At 49.8% G+C, this 25,409-nt stretch overlaps 1 protein-coding gene across 4 annotated transcripts in view; it reads right to left on the bottom strand.

The window, feature by feature from the left end:
- Positions 1-18,497, bottom strand: part of IGSF9B (immunoglobulin superfamily member 9B) — a 1,286,301-nt gene extending 1,267,804 nt beyond the window's left edge. For all 4 annotated transcript variants that reach the window (XM_085647232.1, XM_085647230.1, XM_085647233.1 and 1 more), the window contains exon 1: positions 18,254-18,497. In XM_085647232.1, coding sequence (XP_085503358.1) covers positions 18,254-18,359 — 106 coding nt within the window. In that variant the 5' untranslated portion in view covers positions 18,360-18,497. The remainder of the gene's footprint in view (positions 1-18,253) is intronic.
- Between the last annotated feature and the right edge of the window lie 6,912 nt (positions 18,498-25,409).

Below are 25,409 nucleotides of genomic sequence, written 5' to 3' on the forward strand. Positions count from 1 at the left end.
AGATGCACGTTTTCAGGCTCCGTCAGGGCATACAGCCTGCCGCTGGGAACGCTGGCCCCTGGCACCAGGTCGATCTGGCAGTCAAACTGTCTATGTGGTGGTAGCACTTCCGCCTTCACCTCATCAAATACATCCTCAAAACTGTGATAAGCCTGGGGGAGAGCCACATCTTTTTCTGCCGCTGTAGCCACCGTCTGACTCCCGCTCTCATCTGCGTCAAGGGATTCCGTTCTTATTCCACAATGCAGGATGCAATACGGTGACGTCATTTCGATGCGATGTGTTGGCCAATCCACAAAGGGGTTGTGTTTCTGTAGCCACGGCAATCCCAATATGACGCCATATTGGGGCGCTCGGATGATGTTAAAATCGATTTGTTCCAAATGGTTCCTCCCATATCTCATCGGAAGGACCCCCGTGTGCTGTCCGATGGGCCCCGTCACCAATCGCCTTCCGTCTACCGCATAGACGTCTTCGGGAACTGCTTTGGGAAGAAGCACTAGCCCTAGCCTGCATGCCTCGTTGTGGTCCATAAACATGCCAGTGGCCCCTGAATCCACCATGGCCACAACGGGTATCCACTGGTCATGCACTCCCACGTGCACCGTGATAAACAGGTGTCGTTGTCCCTTAGTGACCGAGTTGGAAAGTGAAGGGATGGATGAGTGACTCCGAGATGCCCCTTCTCTGGTCTTGGAGTCCTCTAGTTTTCCGCCGGTATGTCCACCACGGCTGTTACCGACCGGTTGGCCCGATAACGTGACGTCTTCGGTTTGGCAGGGCATTCACGTACGTAGTGGCCTTTTTTGCCACAATATAGGCACAATCCTTGTTTACGGCGTGACTCTTTCTCCGTGGCTGTGAGGCTCGCTCGTATTGCGCTGATGTCCATGGGTTCTCCCTTGGATGCGGTGGAAGTTTCAGGACTTCCCACCGTCACATAGGATGGAAGGGATTTTCCTTTTCTCCCATGATCCCCCTTTCTTTCACTTAGCCTATGTTCCAGCCGTAATACCAGGTTGATAAGGCCCTCACATGTCTTGGGTTGAGGGTCAATATGAGCCACGGCGTCCTTGAGCTCATCGCACAGCCCTTGATGGAAGAGCGCCGTCTGTTTAGCAACAGGCCACTTGGTTTCCGCAACCAGCCTTCGGAACGCGTTGAGATACTGCACCAGGTCGTTGGATCCCTGTCTCAACTCAAGCATTTCACGGTCCGCCGTGTACGAGTCAGCCCTTCTGTCGAATACCTTCAGGAATTCCTCGCGAAAAGCACCCCAATCACATAAGAGGGGGTCGTCCCTGCTCACCAGAGGTACGGCCCATTGTGCCGCGTTTCCAGCCAAATAGGATATAAGGAAAGCCACACGAGCCTGACTCGTGGGGAACGCCTTTGGTTTGCACGATAAATGTAGCGCCACTTGTGTGAGGAATACCTGCACTGTGTTAGGATCCCCACTGTACCTCTCTGGTGTTGCCAAGGGGATGGCTACCGGCATTTCCACTACTACCGCAGGGGTCTGGTTCGTGAGGGAGGTGCTGGGCGTGAGCGGGTCCAATTGGATAGCATCCAGTCTGGCTTTTACATCGGCTGTTTCTTGCCTAGAGGCAGCCACTTCAACTTGCATGGCCGCTAAAGCAGCCAGCACATCATCAAGTGTTGCCATGTCTGTTATCGACCGGGAGACAGTTAGTGTTATTAAGGTTGGATATTTTGTAACGCCCTGAACGTCTCAGGATCGTTTAACAGACACGACAATGAGGACGCAACCACTTGTGAAGGGTTAGTTCTTTTAATGAAGGCAAATAAAATACAAAGAACAAACAAAAGTTATAGTCACTGGAATCCTCCAGGCTAAGTACGTTACCAGCCCACAGCACGGATGGTCCTAACCGTCCTCTGCATATACGCCGATCCCGGCGTATGCCAACAGAGGGCAGAAATGAAATGGCCGACAATGCCAATCGGTAGGCTGTGAGGGGCACGAAGAGTGTTGGGGAGAATCGAGGAGTCAGGGAAACACCCAGCCGGGGTCTCTACCTGAAGGGAGCAGCCGCTCAACCTCTTCCTCAGACTGCACCGGGACGCGGAGTCACCTCCTGGTGATGCGTCACCGATACCCCAATCACAAGCAATAAGACTGAACCGAGAGCAGCCGCTCGATCGATCCTGTGGACTTCCGAGTCTGTAACGCGGCAAACACCTCCTGGTGTGCGTTACAGCTGGCAGTCCCTGTGTCTCTGGTCGGGCTGGGAGTTACGACTCCAACCAGCAAAAGCGCCACTGCGCTTGGACTCAGCCGAGTCAAAAAGCGAAGCTCAATGGTTGACCGGTAGAGCTTCCGGGTCCTTCACAGGTGACGATGGGGCAAGACACGGCCCAGGGAGTAACGACTCGACCTACCTCCGTTCTTGCCTTTCTGGAGCACCACTCCGGAACACTGCTCTTCACGAAGCAGGTACGTCGGTGTAAACACAATATCCGACAGCCTTGTACCTCCCGGTTCCTCCCTTTATAGGGCGTGTTTTCCTTGAGTTATGTAACAGCTCTCCTGTTTACATAAGGGCGTGTTTCCCTTGAGTTATGTAACAGCTCTCCTGTTTACATAAGGGCGTGTTTCCCTTGAGTTATGTAACAGCTCTCCTGTTTACATAAGGGCGTGTTTCCCTTGAGTTATGTAACAGCTCTCCTGTTTACATAACCTCTCAACCGCTAAGCATCCTGGGAGATGTAGTCCGTTTTCGCTGGTTACCGTTTTCCTCCCCTCGTATGACAGGAATTCTTGACACTCCCTTCTAATCCTAATTACTCCCAAAACGAGGCAATGTGCAGTCGCAGAATGAGAGAAGGAAGCGGAGTCTGGTTATATTTGCCAATTCTTTATTTACCCACTTTCTAAATCTCACCATGCAGCGTCACTTCCCAAGAGACCTAAACAAGTAGCAGCTCTGGAGTGCCCTTCAGTAAGCGTAGTGCCCTCCTCAGGGGATTACCGTTCTCAAGCTGCCTACACAGAGGTCATCTGCTAGATAACAATTAGCAGTTGTTGGGATACAGCATGGACTCGCGGTGATAGGTAAGGCCAACCCCACTAAAACATAGAAACCCCCAGCAGTCATTGACCCACACAAAGAAAGCCTGGTGGATCTCGGAGGAGCATTAAATCCCTTTCGAGGCGCGATTTTGTGTACGCAGCCACAACGACCCTGGCTAGGTCTTACTTCCCCTTTATGGGCAAAGAAGCCTTCATCAAGAATTCCCTCCCTACAAACAATTCTAAGCTAGACTGGTCCATATACAGAAGGTTGTTTTATTCCTTTGATTTTTGTATGGTGTATTGGCTGTGGTCAACAAGGTTTACATAAAAACAGTGCTATTCAGTTTGTCTTGAAAAAATCTTAATATGATACACTTGGCTCTCAGCTGCTAGGACTTTTTACCTCAAAAGATGCTGCCCTCCAGTTGGAGCTGTGATCCATCTTCAGACTCTAAGATCCTCTAGATGGTGAGCTCCATTGTCCTAAAGGGCCATCGGGATCTCATAGGAGACGCCCAGAGTGGGCCCCTCTGAAGGACGAATTACTGTAATCCAAGGAAGCTGCCGCCAGTAGGGAAGGAGCTGATCAATAACATTCATGGGTAACCTCAAGAATATCTAAATACGAAAGCACCCACGAACACGCTGCATAATATGAACAGGACATAGATTACTGCTATCATTTGATTTTATTAATAAATGATAGTAGTTATAAATAAATCATGTTGTTGCAATAAATCTCAAATCGCCTGCCACTATTTCTAGTGGTGCCACGAGATCCTACGGTCAATTTCTATTTAGTGCTACAAAATTGTTTATACTGGTTTATCACTGACAGGATGCTGTGCTTTGGGTGTACTTGCAGTTCGTTCTACTTAATCCATCTAATAGACAGGCCTTCTGTTTGCACCCATTGCATGTGAGCTTTTAGCAAGCCCAATCGACGATGAAGCCAAAGTGAACCATGCAGACTGGTTAACGGAATAAGAGCGAACTAGGAACACCAATGATCTGTTAAGAATTGTTTCTCCAATCTCATGTAAAAGTTACTGAGAATGCTAGTCCTCACTTTGGGAATATGGTCTGTTCAAATCTCTGGGTGGGGAGGTCAATACTAAAAGAGGCCCAATAGCACCTAATACCATACTTGGGAACCCTCACAAGGAGAGTGGCTCCAGGGTATGTGTTTCTCACTGAACTCTTCCCTCCTTGAAAGTATGAGAAGGGTGTAAGAAGCTGTAGTGAGGTAGGTCACACCCCTGCAGTGGTAACAGCTTCTACGCTGAGGCAGTTTGAGAAGGAAGTAAGAGGGGTACCTGATCAGGTTCAATAGGCAGAAGCGGTGTAAGAGGCAGGGCAGAGGGGGTGGAAGAGGCAGGGCAGAGGCGGTGGAAGAGGCCAGACTGAAGCAGTGTAAGGCCAGACCAAGGTAGTGTAAGGCCAGACTGAGGCAGTGTAAGGCCAGACTGAGGCAGTGTGAGAGGCAAGGCGGATGAAGTGTCAGAGGCAGGGCGGAGGCGGTGTAAGAGGCAGGACCGAGGCAGTGTAAGGCCAGACTGAGGCAGTGTAAAAGGCAAGGCGGAGGCAGTCAGAGGCAGGGCGGAGGCGGTGTCAGAGGCAGGGTTGAGGGGGTGTAAGAGGCAGTGCAGAGGGGGTGTAAGAGGCAGGGCAGAGGCGGTGTAAGAGGCAGGGCAGAGGCGGTGTAAGAGGCAGGACTGAGGCAGTGTAAGAGGCAGGACTGAGGCAGTGTAAGAGGCAGGACTGAGGCAGTGTAAGAGGCAGGACTGAGGCAGTGTAAGAGGCAGGACTGAGGCAGTGTAAGAGGCAGGACTGAGGCAGTGTAAGAGGCAGGACTGAGGCAGTGTAAGAGGCAGGACTGAGGCAGTGTAAGAAGCAGGACTGAGGCAGTGTAAGAGGTAGGACTGAGGCAGTGTAAGAGGTAGGACTGAGGCAGAGTCAAAGGTAGGGCGGAGGCGGTGTCAGAGGCAGGGTTGAGGCGGTGTCAGAGGCAGGGTTGAGGCGGTGTCAGAGGCAGGGTTGAGGGGGTGTAAGAGGCAGTGCAGAGGGGGTGTAAGAGGCAGTGCAGAGGGGGTGTAAGAGGCAGGGCAGAGGCGGTGTAAGAGGCAGGGCAGAGGCGGTGTAAGAGGCAGGAGTGAGGCGGTGTAAGAGGCAGGACTGAGGCGGTGTAAGAGGCAGGACTGAGGCGGTGTAAGAGGCAGGACTGAGGCGGTGTAAGAGGCAGGACTGAGGCAGGGTCAAAGGTAGGGCTGAGGCAGGGTCAGAGGCAGGGCGGAGGCCGTGTCAGAGGCAGGGCGGAGGCGGTGTCAGAGGCAGGGTTGAGGCGGTGTCAGAGGCAGGGTTGAGGCGGTGTCAGAGGCAGGGTTGAGGCGGTGTCAGAGGCAGGGTTGAGGGGGTGTAAGAGGCAGTGCAGAGGGGGTGTAAGAGGCAGGGCAGAGGCGGTGTAAGAGGCAGGACTGAGGCGGTGTAAGAGGCAGGACTGAGGCGGTGTAAGAGGCAGGACTGAGGCGGTGTAAGAGGCAGGACTGAGGCGGTGTAAGAGGCAGGACTGAGGCGGTGTAAGAGGCAGGACTGAGGCGGTGTAAGAGGCAGGACTGAGGCGGTGTAAGAGGCAGGACTGAGGCGGTGTAAGAGGCAGGACTGAGGCAGGGTCAAAGGTAGGGCTGAGGCAGGGTCAGAGGCAGGGCGGAGGCCGTGTCAGAGGCAGGGCGGAGGCGGTGTCAGAGGCAGGGTTGAGGCGGTGTCAGAGGCAGGGTTGAGGCGGTGTCAGAGGCAGGGTTGAGGCGGTGTCAGAGGCAGGGTTGAGGGGGTGTAAGAGGCAGTGCAGAGGGGGTGTAAGAGGCAGGGCAGAGGCGGTGTAAGAGGCAGGACTGAGGCGGTGTAAGAGGCAGGACTGAGGCGGTGTAAGAGGCAGGACTGAGGCGGTGTAAGAGGCAGGACTGAGGCGGTGTAAGAGGCAGGACTGAGGCGGTGTAAGAGGCAGGACTGAGGCGGTGTAAGAGGCAGGACTGAGGCAGGGTCAAAGGTAGGGCTGAGGCAGGGTCAGAGGCAGGGCGGAGGCCGTGTCAGAGGCAGGGCGGAGGCCGTGTCAGAGGCAGGGTTGAGGCGGTGTAAGAGGCAGTGCAGAGGGGGTGTAAGAGGCAGTGCAGAGGGGGTGTAAGAGGCAGGGCAGAGGCGGTGTAAGAGGCAGGACTGAGGCGGTGTAAGAGGCAGGACTGAGGCGGTGTAAGAGGCAGGACTGAGGCGGTGTAAGAGGCAGGACTGAGGCGGTGTAAGAGGCAGGACTGAGGCGGTGTAAGAGGCAGGACTGAGGCGGTGTAAGAGGCAGGACTGAGGCGGTGTAAGAGGCAGGACTGAGGCAGGGTCAAAGGTAGGGCTGAGGCAGGGTCAGAGGCAGGCCGGAGGCCGTGTCAGAGGCAGGGCGGAGGCCGTGTCAGAGGCAGGGTTGAGGCCGGGTCAGAGGAAGGCCGTTCATTGCTTCTGTGGAGCAACTTAACTTCCTTTAGATTCTCAACTGCTTCCAGGAGGCGACACATGGACAGGGCCAGGTAGTGGGCAGGAGTAAACCCATCTGATGCTACTGTCCCACAGATCAGGATGATGTTCGGAGGAGGGTGGCTTTGCATGGCTCCCGTCTGGCACGGACATCAGATTCCGGCTTTGCACCTGCCGCCCTCGCATGACCTCGCGTTCCTTGCACAATCGCCAGGCTTCTCTCGGCCAACGCGCTTTCCGGAGATTTCAGAAACGGTTGACTCAGCACACTGCCCTCCCTCCGACACCGGCTGCCACCTGCGCGCTCCTTCCAACCCAGACACCGCGGAGGACCCTGGGCTATGCCAGGCACGAGCAGAAGTGCTGCAGCAGGGCTTAAGCTGCCCTGGCAGGCGAATCTTTCTGCAGCAGCATTGACGGAACGATCAGAGCCTTAGATTGTATAATGACAATATCAGAAATACAAAATACGGCACAGCAGCAGTAAATGGGTTGTCAACACAAATAAACCTCACATTAACAAGGAAGAAACAACACACGGCAGAGAACCAAGCCTTACCGAAAGGGCGGAGCTGGCAAGGCTGATTTGCATTTGACTAGTTCCTGTCCGAGGTGACAGTACCAAAGAAAAAAAATGGACTGGGATGCAGCCCAGATCAGTTACCAGTGGGTGAGATTACTTTAAGCATGTCACCCCTCACTTTTCTGTTTCCCTCAATGTGACGCACACAATTCCAGATGTGGGCCCCGTGTTCACTCAGCCTCGGGGCTCAAGCTATATCTCCATGATGAGGCCGCAACCGGTCCAAGATTGTTTATGATCCGAAGGGTATCTTGACTGGCAGTTCGGTTGGAAATATTTCTATTGGAACAGGCCGAGGCTTATATCCATATGTTTGGTTCCTGCTGGAGGTGCCATTGTGGGCAAAAAAATGATAGACTAGAATGCGGTCCGAGCAATTGCCAGTGGATGAGAATAAATTAAGCAGTTCACTCAACATTTTTTTGTTTTCCTCGGGGTGTACCCAGCATTCACACTAGTGTGTGCCAGTTCATATACGCACATCGGTATACACCGCTCCACTTATGCACATAAGTGTGTACTGTTCCAGGCATGCACACAAGTGTGTACCACTGCAGACAAACACAGAAATGTGCACTATTTCACACAGCCACACTAGTGTGTATTGCTCCGCAGTTGTACATATGTGCACACGCTACAAAAGTAAGTGTGCAGCAAGAAGACTTGGAGCTGGGTGGGCACCACTGCAGACCTGCACACTAGAGCGCACCATTCCAGTCTCGCGCACTAGTGTTTACTTTTCTAGACATGCATACAAGTGTAGTGCCCTCCAGACACGCACACACTTGTGGCACGCCAAACACACAAAGTGAACGCTACTCTTGATATGCACACAAGTATGTACCACTCCAGACCATCATACAAGGTTGTTCTGATCAAGACATGCTTATAAATGTGCACGGATCCAGCCACACAAGTGTGTGTCATTTCAAGTATGCATAAAAGATTGCCACTTTATATACACACACAGAAGCGGCAGCTGCTTTAGGTGTACACAGACATGCAGCAAGCACACCACACCTAAAGGCTCTTTAGTATGTGACACTCCTGAAAAGTACACTCTTCCGGACAAGCGCCAAAGTGGGTACTATTTCAAGTATGGAGACAAGTGTGCACTGTTAACACAAACGCACACAGGTGTTAATTTTTTTCAGATATGTATACACTTTCAGACAAACATGCATCACGCCAAACACACAGGCAGATGTGCACCATTCTAGACACACATCAGTGTGTACCCCAACAGATATACAAGGCATTATCCCACACTGCAAAGCATGGCAAAAGCACTGCTTAAATATCATACACAAGTGTGCACTTCTCCAGAAACACAAACGGGTATCTCTTCATGCAAGCATTGTTGGGAGTGGACACACTGCCAGCATTAGCACAGACAACCACCAATGAACAAGGCCAATCTTAAATAGCTCACACTGCAAAAAAACAACATCATCAAACACAAGCACCAACTAAAACTAACAAGAATTACATGCAGGCCTCACACATTACATGAAGGTCAACAGAACTGGCATCTAAGGCCTAGAAAAGAAACAGAGGCGAATACAGCTTGTAACACACCTCAAACCCCACAGCAGGAGTGACACAAAGCACGAACAGAACAATCCAGCACATGACACGTGTATGTTTCCAAGTGGACCAGTTCCAAAGCATACTCAAACAGTTTGCTCAAGTAAAGGAGAAACCAAGCCGAGGAGGTGAGAGTAGGCTGCGGGAATCCTCATTCTGTGAATGAAGGTGTGAGATGCCCCGAAGGCCTCTATTGGATGATCAGCTATATGGGTGAATGTCCCACCTTGAAATCCAGACCCTATAGTGGCGATCTGACTACACTAAGAAAGAGTTTTCTGTCATTTGCCTGCACACTGCTCCTTAAGCACGTGAGCCTCCCTCTGGCTCTGCCTTGATCGCATACACATTCCATGAGCAGAATAATCCCTTCCACCCCTTTTTCACACACCAAAATACATGTGAAGCACGACATTTGCAGATTTAAATTCAGAGACTATAACAGATAGCTTTTTTTTATATTTGTTTCCACTCGCAAGAGATACTTTCCCACCCGGGGGCATGGGGTGGTACTGCAGAGAAATCGCTGTCACAGACTCTTGGCCTGTGAAGGTCATAGCTGGAGATGAAAGATAGACTCAGGTTGAGGCACAGACAGGTTCCAGAACTCCCCCCCCCCCAGAAATTCAGAGTTCACAACGCCTTCCCTCCAGCCATAGCAAAGTCAGAGACCTCTTCTCACAGCTCAGGAAAGGTCACACAACCTCAGTTGAACCCTATGAGAGACTTCAAGAGCCCTACTACAACCTTGCAAAGGTCACCTCACCTCTATTCGGTAGCTATGATAAAGTCACTAACTACTCTCTACCTTTTGGACCTTGCAGAGCCAGGAGGACGTTAAGACCCCTTTTCCCTTCAGACATGGACATGTTTAAGACACCCCACAGGCCTTTAGACTGGACGGTGAGTCGCGAAAGCCTCTTTACCCTACAGAAATAGGGATATCAGAGCCGCTTTCCCCTCCAGGTATGATGTTGTTCCAGAAGCCCCACAGCCCTCTAGACAATGAGGTATTAAAGCCACTTTCGCTCCAGAAATGAGAGAGTGTCAGAAGCTACACAGCCAGGGTAACCTTACAGCCTTTTACCCCACTGGATTTAGCAATGTTTCAGAGCCCTAAAGCCCTTCAGACACGTCGTAGAGACCCTGCGACCATGGGGTCTCATGTTAAACCATTCCGCCTGGATGCCTACGAACTATCCCGTTTCCTGTCATGGGAAAGTCAAGAGTATTGGCCCGCTCTTTTACTGTGCCCGTAACTCTGGCCCCAGGAACATCACATTCAGCCCCAGTGGACCACATGGAGGTCCGGGCAGCGGCGTCACTAGGGTTGGTGTCACCCAGTGCGGTAACTCATGGTGACGTGCGGTCCGCACCCCCTGCACCTCCCTAGTGACGCCACTGGTCGTTTGCAATCCTTACTCTGTGGAACCGAAGACAGGAACTTCACCCGTATACCGCGCTTGCACAAAGGTACTCGCTGGGCCACCTACCTATGAGCGAGCCGAATATCCACACCCATGGCAGCATCTTCACTCACTGGCTGTGACACCTGAACAAAACCCTCTCCAAGTAATCCTGGGTCGCACGTGGTCCACGCGGTGTCTAATGCAGGTTCGTGCAGCAAACTCTCCATGGCGAGTCTAAGTTAGCTAGTCACGGTGCTGATGAGGGTCGGGTGGGCCTGAGAGGGCCCGGCTCGCCCGCAGGATGTACTTCCCCACGGTATTGCAAGCAGCGTGCACACTGCAGCTAATCTTGAAATGCCGCCCTTTTTGCGGCACCGCCCTAATAAAGTATGTCCATAGCCATTGGGCACTGAAAGTGACGTCACTGTTATGTCGGCCGCTGTTTCGGGTGTTGTTACATTATAATGCACTAGCGCCCACATGAACCACATACCCTCAAGTCTGCTGGAAGCTGCCCACATTGCGGTCTCGCGCTGACACTGCAGCTCTCATTTGTGGTGCATTATAGACAAGGACGTGAGGTCAACCCCACCCCGTGGCGCCACAGCCAGTAATCAATCATCACGTAACCACTGAGGGCAGACCCAACCAGGTGGATGTCACTATCTTGATATTGGCACAGCGACTACCACCTTGGCCCGGTGACATCAGGCCGTTCGTGCTTAGTGGAAGGAAGGAAGAAATCCAGATGTATTCACGCTGGGCATCCTCAGAAACACAGCCCCCTCCGGCACCGAGAGCGACCCCCAGCATCCATGTCAGGGCCCATGAAGGAGGCTGGAAGGCAGCGGAGGTAGAGGAGTCTGAATGCCATGCTGTCCCTGCCTGGGCTCCGGGCGCGGGGATCCCCCGTGCAGGCTGGTCCGCGGGCGGGGCGGGGGTCCCATTATTTTGCATTTTAGTGTCACCCCATGTGATGGTGTCACCCGGTGCGGTCTGCACCCCCGCACCCCCCTAGTGACGCCCCTGGGTCCGGGCGACGTGTGCCATCCGTCCCAGAGGTAGGTGCCAGTCTGCATGCCATTAAAAAGCTTTCAGCACAACACTTCCTTCCCCTGCACTAAATGTACCAAGCACTGGGGTTATGGGAGCCTGCGTGAAGCACCCACTGAAGGAATGAGGTTATCAGGAAACAGGGAAAAACCCAACTCCTCACAGCTCCAGTGCCCACTTACCAAAAGCAATGATGGCAAAACATGTCCAGGCATGCCGGGGTAGTGGGGTAGGTAGACACGGGCAAGCCTTGGCAAACCAGGCAAGAGCAGCCAGACGGATCAGAGGAGAGAGTGGCCCAGCTGATAACACTAAAGTTCAGCTCAAGAGATCGCAGCAGGAGGCGGCTCAGTAAATAACTTGATAGGGAGACCCAGAAAACTCCAGGCAGACCTTAGAAATGCAAGCTTAGCAGACCACAAGAAAGGGAAGGCCGGAAGAGAGTGCAGCCCAGGAGAGCACATGATTGGACGGCCCAGAGAGGTCATTCTAGCGCACGACAGGAGAAGCAGTACGGCGGACCACAGGCCAGGTAGCCCAGCAGATAACAAGAAAAGGAGCCCACCAAATAGCAAATAAAAGAAACAAAGCAAAAGGCAAGAAGGGCATCCAAGAAAGTGTCAAAAACTCCCCATGGTTTCAGATTATTTTGATCTCAAACCTAACTGATGTCCCAATTTTGTTAATTAATTGGTATTACAACATCTTTGAAAATAATGAATGTGGTGTCATTACTAACTTAAAAGAGGAGATAAATAAGGTCGTAGCGAAATACTTTCCTGTTTGTATAATTTGGTTGGGGGATTTTAATCATACCATATGTCAGCATAGTTCACACTTGGTTTGCGGGGTGTTAGATACTGAAAACCAACCACTTTCACATTTTAGACATACTTTGCAGGGTGAAGCTTTAAATGACATTATCGTGAATAATGATTTATGTTTTGTTGATACTCTGGTCTGTAACCCAGTTAATCAGTATCCTACATTTCAGGGTGGGGGTAGGGTAAGTACTATAGATTTTATATTGATCTCTAGGAAATTCTGCCACCTGGTGAATAACTTTGTGGTGGAACCCAACCCCGCTATTGATCATAACCCCCTGGTCCTTAGCTTGCAAACAAAGGTATTAAAGGGTAATACTGATGATATTCCCTTAAATTATAATTCCAACCAGGGGGTGAGATTAAAATGGAGTAACATAAACCCTGCTGAATTTGAAGAGATTATACGATCTAATTTTGACAAGGTCATGATATGTTTGTCCGATGTTCCTAGGTCGGAAGAGGTCATACAGAGCTTTGAAGATATCTGTAAAGATGTGGCTAGCAATTTGACTAGGACTATGAAGAGGAGAGAACAACAGGACGTAAAATGGTTTAGTGCCGCGTGCTCTAAGGCCCAAAAAGATCTCAAAAAAGCTCTGCCTTTCGTCCCCTGTGCCGGGGATTTAATTAGGAAAGTTAGACAAACCTATAAATTAGCAATTGGGAAGAGAAAAGACGAGTTAAGAAGCCTCACATTTGGATGGCCTGGAGAGAGCTAGTGCTCTCAAGGATTCTAGAGGCTTCTGGGAAGTCATGAAACGTCCCCTTTTCACAAATGAGGTTAGGAATATGGAATCGCTAATAACTGAAGACGCATGGGTAGTTCATTTTATGAAAATGTTTAATCCTAATGGTGTTTCATTGCATGACCAAAAAGAAGATATAGCCGTCAACCTCGCCACTGCGAATAAACTGAGTCTGTCCATTACGATTGGTGAGGTTGAAGATGCATTACTGAAGGGTATTGCTGCAAAAGCCCGAGGGCCCGAGGGTGCCCTGTTAGACATGTTCAAAGGTAATCCCCGAATATGGGCGCCGCTGTTTGCGTATTTTTTTAAATCAGTGATAGTGGGCCGCATACCTGACTCATGGAAAGAAGCCGTGGTGGTTCCAATATACAAGAAGGGTAGTAGGAATGATCCAATTTGCTATAGGCCTATTTCCCTAATTGACGCCTCATGCAAAGTCATGAGGAGGGTGATTCTCGCCCATCTTAAGCTCTGGGCTTATGAGGCCGGCCTGATATCCCACTCACAATAAGGCTTTAGAAAGTGTACGGGTACGAACGAACAATGCCTAAACCTGTCCCTAGTTATGGGTAAATACATGAAGGCCAAGAGAGGATCAATCCACTTGGCCTTCATGAACTTATCCAGTGCATTCGACACAGTTAACAGGGGGAAGCTGTGGTTACTTATGGAAAAGATGGGTTTTGAGGAGGCACTTATTACCCTTTTGCGTAGGATGCATTCATTTACCTCCATTTCTATACGCTATGGATCGGGTGGAGAGAAATCCAGATCTATTGCATCCACAGAGGGTGTAAGACAGGGATGCATTTTGGCCCCCTTTTTATTCCTTTTATACATGAACGGGGTGGAGACATTTTTAATAGAGCAGCACTTTGATTATCCGACTGTAGGAGGTAACGTGGTTCCCTAGTTATCTTACGCGGATGACACCGTACTGCTGACATTAACGGCTAATAGCCTCCAAAAAGCCCTGATCGCATTTACTGATTTTATGACGGATTTGGATCTCAAGGTTAATTTTAATAAGTCTTTTATTATGTTCTGTGGTCCTAAAAACACAAAAACAAGAACATTTGTGGTAAATGGTAGAACAATTGAAAAGGTCCCTTTTTTTTTACATATTTAGGGAATGTTTTTAATATTAAATTAAATTGGGACAATACGATTGCGACTAGGGCCCAACAGACAAGTAGAACTATAGAGGGCCTGTTTCGCTTTGAGTGCAAATTAGGTCATAAGTCAGTGGCAGAAATACTTGTCTTATATAAATCAAAATGCCCGTCAATTACAACTTATGGGGCGGGAGTTTGGTGAAGTAAAAAAATACAGCCAATTACAAATTTTGGAAAACAGATTTACAAAAAGATTGCTGATGGTTCCCATTAGCTCTCCCTCCAAATGCTGTCATTCTGAGCTGGGTTTGGATTCGCTTGAAGATAGAATTAAATTGGCACCCTTGATTCTATGGGGGAAAGTGTGGTCATCGGAAGAACTATCATTTACCAGAGCAATCATAAGGGATTGATAAGTTTAGGAAATGCATCGTCTATTCCTTGGCTTTGCTATGTTAAAAATGCCCCAAGCAAGATTGGCTTAGGAAAATTTTTTGAAAATCCTGATGGCATACCAACTAACAATAAAATAATTATTAAAAATACCTATTATAAGGAGTTAGTTTCATCTTGCCAGGTCGATGAGACCCCATCCCATGGTTCGCAAAATATCCAACAATTCTACTTATCTTTTAGTACCCATATACATTCCTGATTCCTTTTGACGAGGTTCCGCCTCTGCACATTGCACTTTCTTGTGGCTTTTCCCAATCAGGTGAGCTGGTGTGAGAGACTGACTCCCTGTCCTTGTGATAACTTAGCCGAACAAAGCACAATGCACCTTATGCTGTTTTGCACTATATATAAAGATATAAGGGCTCGTTTTATTAGGCCAATCCTGAGGGATATTGCCCCTTGTTCATATCAGGAAGGTTTTAACTATTTACGTTCTTTGTCCAATACCGTCACATGTTGCGCTGTGCTAACTTTTACTAGAACTGTTTTGCGAATCAGGAAAAGACATGAAATGTGATAAGTAAACTGGGAAATAGGGCCTCATGCAATTTTTATTAACTATTTACTATTACACCCTTGGATTGATACAAAGAAAATGGTAGCTTATGGAAAACCCTGTGATGAAATTTTATATGTTGTTTTGGACATATTTAGTATGTGTAAAATGTAATATGGATTAACTTGAAGTACGGTTCTATTATTGTAACTATGTACTTTTATGATTCACAAGAATCGAATAAAGTTTTTCAAACAAAACGTCAAAAACAGGGTATCCCAAGAATAGGCAAAAATAGATGGTAATCTAAGAAGAGGCAAAAGAGGGAAATCATCCAAAATGAAAGAGTGGGGCAACCCAGTAAGTACAGAATAATGCAGTTCGACAGATTGCAAGAGAAGCTGGACCTGCAGGACCAAGGAGAGGGATCCATGGGCTGTGAAGGTGACAAAACAAAGGGTCTAGAGGAGATCGCCGAGACGAAGTCGGAAGCATTGTCTGTAGCGAAGCCAGGAAGGGGCAGGCACTTGGTGAGCAAGGACAATCAGACAATGGGAGTCAGGTCAGCAGAGGACAGAGCACTGTGAGCAACCACACGCCAGTATGCGTTAGCGCAATCATGGACAGGTCAGCAAAACTCAGGAAAATCAGATAAGTTTTCATGAGAACACCAAGTACACTGCAGGTAATTCATGACAGGTCCTACCTGGCAACACACATCGTATGTTAAAATACATCCGGACTACAGTGAAAGCGTCAGTGCAAGTAGGAAGTAATAGGTGTGGGTAGATAACAGCGCAGCCTGGAACAGCAGTACCTTGTGAAAACGTCACAGCAGAGAAAATCGTCAGACCTTTACATAACACAGAACAGCTGACTATAAAACGGCTCTGAGTCACTGCACATCCAGGCCTTCTTCTGGTAATACTATACGAGACAACCTTACTTAGGCAGGACAACCTAACTCAATATATTACAGTGCAAATAAAGACAGCTCACACAGGTGGCGTGCAGAACACGAAAGCACTCCGAGCTGCCCACCTTGGAACAGCAGGGGTCGAAACAGAGAATGACAGCAAAGCACAGCTCCTTCAACACAGGCAGGACCCATCGGTATAGTGCCAGCCCCGCCGCAACACAGTCAGAACTTTACCCTGCGCAGCCAAGAAGCAAAGCCTAAATGGTGCAGACGGCTACCAATCCCATTGCGGGAGAACTTGGGACAGCTCCCGGCAGACTGAGCAGGCCTGCCAGCAACAACAGTGTGCAGAGCGCGGAGTTCAGCACCTCGAGGACGGACAGCGCCCTGCGAGGCAGGGTGCGCCGAGGGAGAAAGCATGCACAACCTGGCGATGCTCATGCTTTCCCAGAGCAGTGGACACATGTGGCTGCCGTCTCAAAAGCACAGTTCACGTCCCTTTCATAGAATTGCGATTGCAATTATGATGTTCCTCTGGGGTAGCCGAGGACACTCGCCATGCAGGCGCGACTCCCAAAAATGTCATTGGTTACCTCAGATTGCTCTGATCTGCTTGCCTCCCCCTGACGCCAAGCGCTAACAGTCCATTTTCGGCGCTTGCTCCCTACAACCTCAACAGACTCCATGGCTAGTGGCCATTCTAAACACACATCCCGCTGGGTCTACTCCCAACCTCCCATACCCATTGCGCATCAATGTCTGCATCTCGCCATAGCCCGCTCACTTCCCTATAGTAGATGCACTGCACACTCCATGCCCATGCCTGATCCCTTCATGCCCAGCAGCAAAGCCAGCGTGCCCTGACACACTTCAACGTTAGTGTCCAGATTCCATGTTCACACAATAGCGGGTGCCTCTCGGTAAAGTGCTGGTCACCATTCTAAGCTCTGAAGCTCGTGTGATGCTTGCCCGCCTGCAAGGGAACCACTTATAGAGCGGCCAGATGCCCCCAGCACAGAGGCAGACAAGGCTTGTAAAGCAGCAGACACAGGGGTCAGCCAGTTTCCGCCGAATGTTGTGCGGAGAGACGGGTAACCATTTCAGTCATATTCAGTCAGTGTCCCTGCTTCTACTCTTGCTTCCGCCTAGGAAACACTGGGGTGACTGCGTGTCCTCCTGTCTACGCAGGGCCATGCTCTTCCACTCACCTTGAGACTCTGATTTCTGCATCCCACAGCCACCCTTCAAATCTGACGCCGCATGGCACGCTCACTAGCAGAGCCTGCCTCTGCTGCTGCCTGCTTTCTCATTCGGTCTGTTCTGAAGCCCCCCAACATCCCACAAGCTGCTGCTGCTGTCTGTACTACTACCTGTGCATGCCTGTCAGCTCTGCGTCCTCTCCCCGTGTGACTGTTCTCTGTGCCTGCCAGTTATTTACTGTTCCGTTGTCCGTCTATAGCCGGCACTGATGCCACCCAGCTCCCGATGCCGCCTCCTCGTTTTACCTGACCCGCGGTCTTTATGCTACAGACTGCCTCCTCCATCCCTCATTCTAGTCCTCACCTGCTGCCTGCCCCCTCCCCCTGCCAGAGCCAGGCACGATGAAGATACTGTAGTAAGTAGTCACCTCGATCAAGCGCAGCCTCAAGTCCTCGTCGCGGCTTTTTTTCTGGGGACAAGGACACTGACCTTGAACTATGGCCTTTGCTAGGCTAGCGGGATCACTGTGTGATGCCAACATTAACCCAGTGCCCGTCTTGCAAATAACGTCTTGCTCTAGTGGTACTCACTATGAACCGGTGCTGTATGCTCTTTTTGAGCCTGCTGCCTGTGCTGGATTACAGTATGCTGCTCACATAACTCTGTACTGCCAGTGCTGGGCTAATGAGTGATGATGTAGCACTCACATGAACCTATTCTGCGTGCTCTAGATTAACACAAGATGTGTGTTGTACTAATCTGGAACCTACTCTGTCTTTGCTGGGTTTGGGAGGGATGTAGCACTCGCACTTAACCTGTGCCTGTTCATCGTGTGCCCGCTCCCTCTGCTGGGTTAGGGTGTGATGCTCTGGCACTCATAGGGAGCCTGTGTATATGCTGCTTGTGTTAAGTTATGATGATATGGCCCATCACACCGAATGTGTACCTGTCGGAGTTCGTATATGATGTAGTGGTACTCACAGCGAGCCTGTGCTTTGCTGCATATGCTGGGTCGTGGTATTATGCTCTATTAATTTTCTTCGAGTTTGTTCCTGTGCAAGATTAGAGCATGCTGCTGTAGCACTGATCTTGAACCTGTCTCCGGTTAGGTTGTAACGCAGCGGTACTCATTCTACCAAGGAATAAACGTGTCTGGCCATCCTGAGTCTGCTGCATATTCCAGGTTAGTGTTAAGCTATAGGGCTCACCTTGAGCGCCTCCTGCGTCTGGTGGTGCCTATCCTAACATTGAACCCTATGACCTCCCGCCATCTGTCGCCTTCATTAAGTATACTGATGGTGGTACTCACCTTGAGCTGGTGCTCCCTGTGTCTGCTGCCCCCCTGCTGCCGAATCCGCTGCCGCTGTGCTGCTCCAGGACACACTCAAGAGCAGAGCCGCCAGGTACCAAATCATAGTCCCTGCGGGCAGCAGTGGGGAGCCTCATGCCTGTCAGGGCCGTCCCTGGGCCCGAGAAGCCCCCGGGAGCCAACGGTGCCGCCGCCGCCTGCCCCGCTCCATCACTGCCCGGCCGGGCTGCCCGCTCCGAGCCCCGTTCTCAGCCCTCACAGGCAGCTCGGCCTTAGCCGGCCCCTATACTTCTGCGCCCGCCCCCGCCGCGCCATCATTGGCTGAACCCGCCTACGTAACAAAATTATTGGTCCGGTTAGCAGAGCCATGGGCGGGCATTGGCTCTGAACTCCGCCACTCTAAGTGTGCCTGGTCTGGTTCCTTGCTAAGATAACGGCAGCCCAGTCAGGCCCCGAAGCCAACGTACACGCCCCCACCGCGCGACAATTGGACTGTGTTATTCGTGCGTGGGCGGGCATTGGATCCCACTGCCGCCACTCGTAGAGACCCCAGTCAAGGTACGTTGGAGGGTGCAGAGCAGAGGCAGCCGCAGAATCATGCGCATTGAGGGGCGCGGGAGGGATGGGGGAGAAAGAAGGGGTTAGCGAGGAGGAAAGGCTAAGGAGGGGGAAGATAGAAAGAAGAGCAATAGAGGGAGGGAGGGGGAACGCAAGGAATGACATCACCTCATGGATCCCCCTCTACCTCCTCCCACACACGGCAACGACTTGGATGACGAGGCTCAGCACTCGGGGACCACCTACCTCTTACCTGGCAGGACAACGGTACCTAGAAACTACCTTCCAGTGGCAAGCCAGTGACAGCAGCCCGAGGACAGAGATACAGAGATCACTAGCCGCAGAACATCGATAACCAACAAGATAGAGACGATTGCCCCATTTTGTGCAAGGAATAGCACCTCGGACTGAAGAAACTCGAGCTCACCTATCAAGGCACATGGACTTTAGGGAGGACACAATTTTTCCCTTTGTGAGCCTGAGCCTTTGGAGGCCGGGTTTTAAGGTTGAGGCTGCTGCCGGTGCCGTGTTACTTTCTCCTTCTTCCCCAGGTAATTACAGCAGTCGGAGGGGGTATCAGGAGAGGGAGAAAAGGAAAGAGAGATGAGTGTGCGAGGAGGAACGTAGCTGGGCTGTGTTTTTTAACACTGTTGCTAGAGCTGGTTTTTGTTCCAAGTCCAGCACTGGACACAAAATACAGAGGGATCTTATTAGGAGACCTGCCTTTACCCTCCCCCTTTTGAATGCCTTTAATAAAAAGCAATAGTGTTCTGAAACTATAATGAAAGTCAGAGTAATGCTAATATCTGAATCCCTTTCAAAGGGTGGTGGGCAAGCAGAAGCTACTGGGCCCAACTGTGGGGGGTTGTAGCCCTTTATTCCTGATTTACCGGGGCCTGACCTACATTTGACATTGAATAACTTGGCCAAGCACTACCCCTTCAGCACTTCACTCTCAATGGTAGAGTCGGTCAGCCAGTTCAAGGCTTTTCTGGGGGTAGGTGGGTTCAAGTTATACACAGACTCACAACTCGAAGCAGCATACACAGCGACCTCAATAAATAAATGACCAGCCAGATACTTGCTTTTATGAAAAAAGTAGTATTAATATATTAACACAAAGTAAAACACAAAAAATAGTACAAACACTCTTACTAATGTCAGCACTCTACCATTGTCCGCGTACGTCCAAAAGTCCAACTTCTCTGACACTGTGGTTATTCCCCATTCGTGTGAGGCAATATTAAGGTTAGGCCTCACTAGCAAGTACAAGTCGTAGCAGTTTCACAATTACTTCTTAAAAGTCAGTGCCTAAGCGCTGTAGCAATTCTATTTAAAGCAAGTTCCCTGAGAGGTTTGGTGGCCTGGCAATCAGTCTTACCAGCTCTTGCTGGAGCTACGGTTCAGCAGACCAGGGCATGGGTAAGCACCCATCATTGAGCATAAGTCTGGATGTTGCAGGTGAGGCAGCAGGTGTCCACAAGGCTCCTCTAATCATTCAGTAAGTCTTCCTGCATCTAGCAGCCGGTCTCAGGTGTTTCTGGGTTTGGGCGACTGAATTGATTCTCTGCTTCTAGTGGTCGCAGTCTGCTACGCTTAACTGTTGCATTGTGTGTTTTTTGCTCCAGGGCGTGGGCCCTCTCTTTTCACTACGACCCCCACCTGGAGTTCCAGTGGCATCGAACAGCGCACTCATAATGCAATGACTCCTTCAGGCCACAACACTGCATGGGGCAGTGGCCTGTTTTTGTCACAGCGATGCACCAGAGAGATGGCCCTTATCTTTACTGCTGCCCCCACCTGACATTAGGGAAATTTCTCACAGCAACATATGGGGACGGCCCAATCAGTGCAACAGTTTTTAATCTTCACCACGCCCACCCACTTGGTATATGGGGGTAGCGCTGATGGCAGCATTCGGCATACGGCCCAGTTGGTACAAGGGTCCTTAGTGCAGACCCAAATTTCACAATCTGCTTCATGGACCCACTCAAGAGGAGTCCCACTGGACCTTGCTCCCTCCAGGCCCTCTCTTCCTCACAGGGTCCTCTGGCCTCGACTGGCAGATGCTGGTGCTCCAGGTTCCCCTCACTGAGCAGGGAGACTAGCAGACCTCAGTCCCCAGTCCAGGTCACATCTGTCATAAGTCTTGCTGAGCATCACCACGCTGATGTACTCCATCAGTTTGACAGTATAGGGAAGCTTGAGCTCCCCTTTTTATAATCTGTTTCCAGTCACAGATGTGACTTAGTTTATTTGTTTTTGAAATTCATGTTGTGGGGGGTGTCCCCTCCAAAGTGCCTACTTCTCAAGGAAGATGTCCGTCACATCAGGAGCAACTCCATTATTGATAGTCCTACAACACAGGCCATGGGAGTGATTAGAGGATCACACCTGGATGTCACCCTCACCGATAAACGCCCATCAAAAGATTGCAAAGGCCCTCAGCACTAATATTTACAATGCCCAATTAGCTCTCATCTCCTGCCTGAAATGTGCTCATGACCCACTGTCTAATGACCCTTTTAACATCAAAGAACCCCTTTGAAGTGGACAAAAGAGCCTGGCTCTCCCTTCTTCCTATGTGTGTGTGTGTGTGTGTGTGCTACTCATCTCTCAGGAATGCAGGCAATCCACAAATCTGCCCGGGGTGGCTCCTCCACCTCCACATATTTTCTTTAAGACCCTGGGCTTCCAATATGGAACCCACAGGTCTTCATGTATTGTACCACTCACAGCCACACATACACCACAGCAAGCATACACACGCACTACACAGTGCTACATTGTAACACCGTTGAGGCCAGGTGTGAGTTGAGCACACAACAGCTGAACTTCACATGATTGGACTGGTAGGCCGCACTCCAGTGACACAGGTAAAAAGCTTGTTCACTCTGCTGATCCCTATCACAAAAATACAGTATGCTGCCACCACTGATGTCATGCTACTTAACCCATTGGGAAGGGGAATAGCCCATAAGTATTTATGAGGGTAGTATTTTGGGCACCCTTCCTGTTCAACAAGACTGCCGTCCATGAGACAGGCCTTGGTCATGGTGCACACAGATGATCCGTGTTCGCACATTACTGAAAAACAGCACCAGGGATCCAGATATCGTTACAGTTGGGCACTCAGGGAAAGGGTGCACGTCCGTCACCCTTCAAGGGACTTTTCTGTCCCAACAGCTAGGTTTAGCCTGCTTATGACATGTTAGAAAATAGCCAAGTTTTCAAGAGCTTCCAAAACTTTGTCTTGAGCACATACAGTTCTTGGTCAAATTGAAAACCTAAGTTTTTAACAACTGAACTCAAGTGGAGATTCTTCAAATTCTTCAAATTTCTGTGGGCACCTTTCAGAAAGAACAACAATGGTTCCATGGGACTCTTGTTAACCAGTCAATACAACTCTCTCTCTTGACATTTGTACTCATTTATTCTCCAAAATAGGTGTAATATATCTTGTATAAACAAAATGAGTGCAGACGGCGCAGTGCTCAAACGTGCAGTGATGTGCAATATTTACAATGATACATATACATAGATGGAATGTCTTAGAATTCCATAAAGATCAACAGTTCAATCTGTATTCATTGATTACTGTTCACAACTGATTGCATCTCAGACTATCCCATTAAAATGTCGATGTCGTACCCTATACACACCGTGCCGTCTGGCACAACACCTCCAGGCAGTGTGTCTCATACCTGTACTGGAGTGGTTATATCTGGTTGGCCTCTGGATCCCAACTCTAGGTGGTGTGCATCATACATGTACTGGAGGGGCTCAAATAATTGTCCTTTGGATCCCAACTTATCATATATGTAGAAAATACATTCTTATCTCAATCTGTGTGGTCGTTGTGCGCAAGCGTGGAATGTTCAATGCATCTGCAACTGAATTCTAAGGAGTCAGATGACTCCTTAGGATCCAGAGGTCAACTAGCTAGAACCACCTCCTTACATGTATGATGCACTTTGCCTGGAGTTGCAAACCCTTTGAGGAACTCAAACGTAAACTTAGAACCATAGGACAATAGACATCCTTTACATGTTTGTTAGACCTGGCATCCTTGGCGTGGTTTTCCCCTGTATTTTCGCCTCTGCCTCCTGTGTTTTCACTGTGTGCTGAATTTCGTTTTTGCTGGTCTAGATGCTTTGGGCACTTTGTCACTGCTGATCAGTGCCAAAGTGCAAGTGCTACATCTGTAAATTGTGAATATGGATTGGTGTTTTCATGGTTGGCTTATTTGACTTACTACTAAGTCCCTAGTACAGTGCACTGTGTGCCCAGGGCCTGTAAGTCAAATGCTGCTTGTGGGCCTGCAGAACTGATTGTGCCACCCACTCAAGCATCCTTTTAAAGGGTTCTCAGACATGCCACTGCAGTGTCTGCTTGCAGTCTCTATTGCCATGTCATGTCGACCTGGCAAGTGCATCCACTTGCCAGGCCCTAACCTTCCCTTTTCTTACATGTGAGTCACCCCTAAGGTAGGCCCAAGATACCCCCGTGGGCAGGGTGCCGTGTATGTGGAAGGTAGGACATGTACTGATGTGTTTAACCTGTCCTGATAGTGAACTACAGTGAATTTCGTTTTTCACTATTGAAAGACTATCTGTCCTATAGGATAGAATGGAAGTTTATTTATACCACCTTATAAATATAACTTCCCATTGGGACAAGATAGGATACAATGCTGTCTCCACCTCCTGCTGGGAAGCTGCACCAGAAAGGACTGAAATGGTTTGGTTTGAGCACAGAGCCTCTCTGACACCAGAGAACAAGGAGAAATGAACTATAAATGTTGGGGCCCAGATCCCTGAACTTTAGAATACTTCTGGAATTCAAGAGGAACCTCTGCCAAAAAGAAGAGCTAGGAAAACTGAAGGAGAAGTACTGACCCATTGCTGTGTGCTGTCTAGGGTGGGCCTGCAGTGGCTATTTCTGCCAAAAAGAGGAGAAAGACTTTGCTGTGTTCTGTGTCTCCTGCTTGAGGAAGATTTCCAAGGGCTTTGAAGTCTCAGAGATACAAAGACTTCACCACCAGCTTCCCTAAACTTCCTTGCTGGGAGTTCTGACCTGCCAAAAGGTGCCTGTTGCTGAGATGGGCCTCTGGAGATTGTTCCTGCTGCTGAGAGCTGGAAAAGAGATGCAACTGCGAGAAGCGTTGCGTATCTGAATCTGTTTGTGACGCATCGCAGAAGAAACCAACGCAGCGCTTGCCCGTGGCCGGAGGAATTGGCACACGCCGAATCCCATCCACCGATCTTCAATGTCCGAGATCACTGCACCAAATCCGACACAGGCCCTGCTGTGTGGCTGCAAGAACCAACACATCGTGGGACCGCAGCTGGAGAAACCAACGCAGCATCGTTGCCACTGCATCGAGAACCAACGCTCCCATGAACCTCACTCATCGCACTCGGGCGCCAAGTCTACAAGGACACCGGGTGCGCAGTAATAAACCGACGCATCACCTCCCAGCACAGTAAGAAACCGACGCATCACCTCTCGTGCGTGTGTAGTGAAAGAGACACTCTTGTGGTTGGGCACCCTATGATGACCTTCGACTACCACCATTTTAACTGACTTTAGTGTGTTATTGTACCCTGGCCTTAATGTAGGATGGTCCTACATACGCGTGCTTCTCTTCTGTCTTGTAATCTTGCTGTCATTTAGTGGGAGCTGTCATGGAGTAGAACAGTACATTTATATTATAAGTGCTTACTATTGGCTTTGACATGGTCTCATGTCATCTTGTTTTCTGACTTTGACTATTGGCTTTGACATGGCCTCATGTCATCTTGTTTTCTGACTTTGCCTTGCTTCTGCGTGCACAGCAGTGCTTGAATTATAAGTGCTTATGATTGGCTTTGACATGACCTCATGTCGGACTTTGCCTTGCTGCTGCGTGCACAGCAGTGCTTGTGATTCATATTCAAGGTCTTTCTGCTCCTCACTTGTTTTTCGCACCTCACCGACCAGAGTGAACTGGAATATGTTGTGGGAAGTGTCTGTTGAATGTGCAACTCTGCCTCAAAGTCAAAATACGGGAGCTTGGTCAGCCTCAGTCTTGGCCTTGACGCAGACTGGTATAGCCAGCTCGGTTTTTAGGTCTCGCCTGACCCAGCGCATGTGCTGGTCTGGCGAGACTTTTAGTAAGGGCTTCAAAAAATGCTACCATGGCCGGCCTACAGCTTGCGTGCAAGTGCGCGGGCGCGCGCTTACAAGCAGAGGAGCCATATGGCTTTCCTCGTCATGCTCATTAAGCGCATCGCTCGCCACGCTTGATCGAGATCACTTTCTCGGCCGAGCACACACTGAGCGGATCATATGACTAGTCACATGATCACACCCTCCATTGCATTTAATACCACCTCTACGGCGTCTCACTTAGCCTCCTCATCGCAGCAGACACCTCCCTAATTCACACTAGCTTTCCGAGTACCCTAATGCGTCCTTCCTTCTTCCGCATGTCACCGCACCGTTTAATTACCAGCATTGCTGGTTTTCATCTGTGGACACGCAGCCGTGGTCTGCCAATTTATTTAGATTATTCTCGTGCCCCACCACACGGTAAGCGCTGGTTTTTCACCATTCC

The sequence above is a fragment of the Triturus cristatus genome, chromosome 3_2 (assembly GCF_964204655.1).
Source record: "Triturus cristatus chromosome 3_2, aTriCri1.1, whole genome shotgun sequence".
In the NCBI taxonomy this organism is placed as follows: Eukaryota; Metazoa; Chordata; class Amphibia; order Caudata; family Salamandridae; genus Triturus; species Triturus cristatus.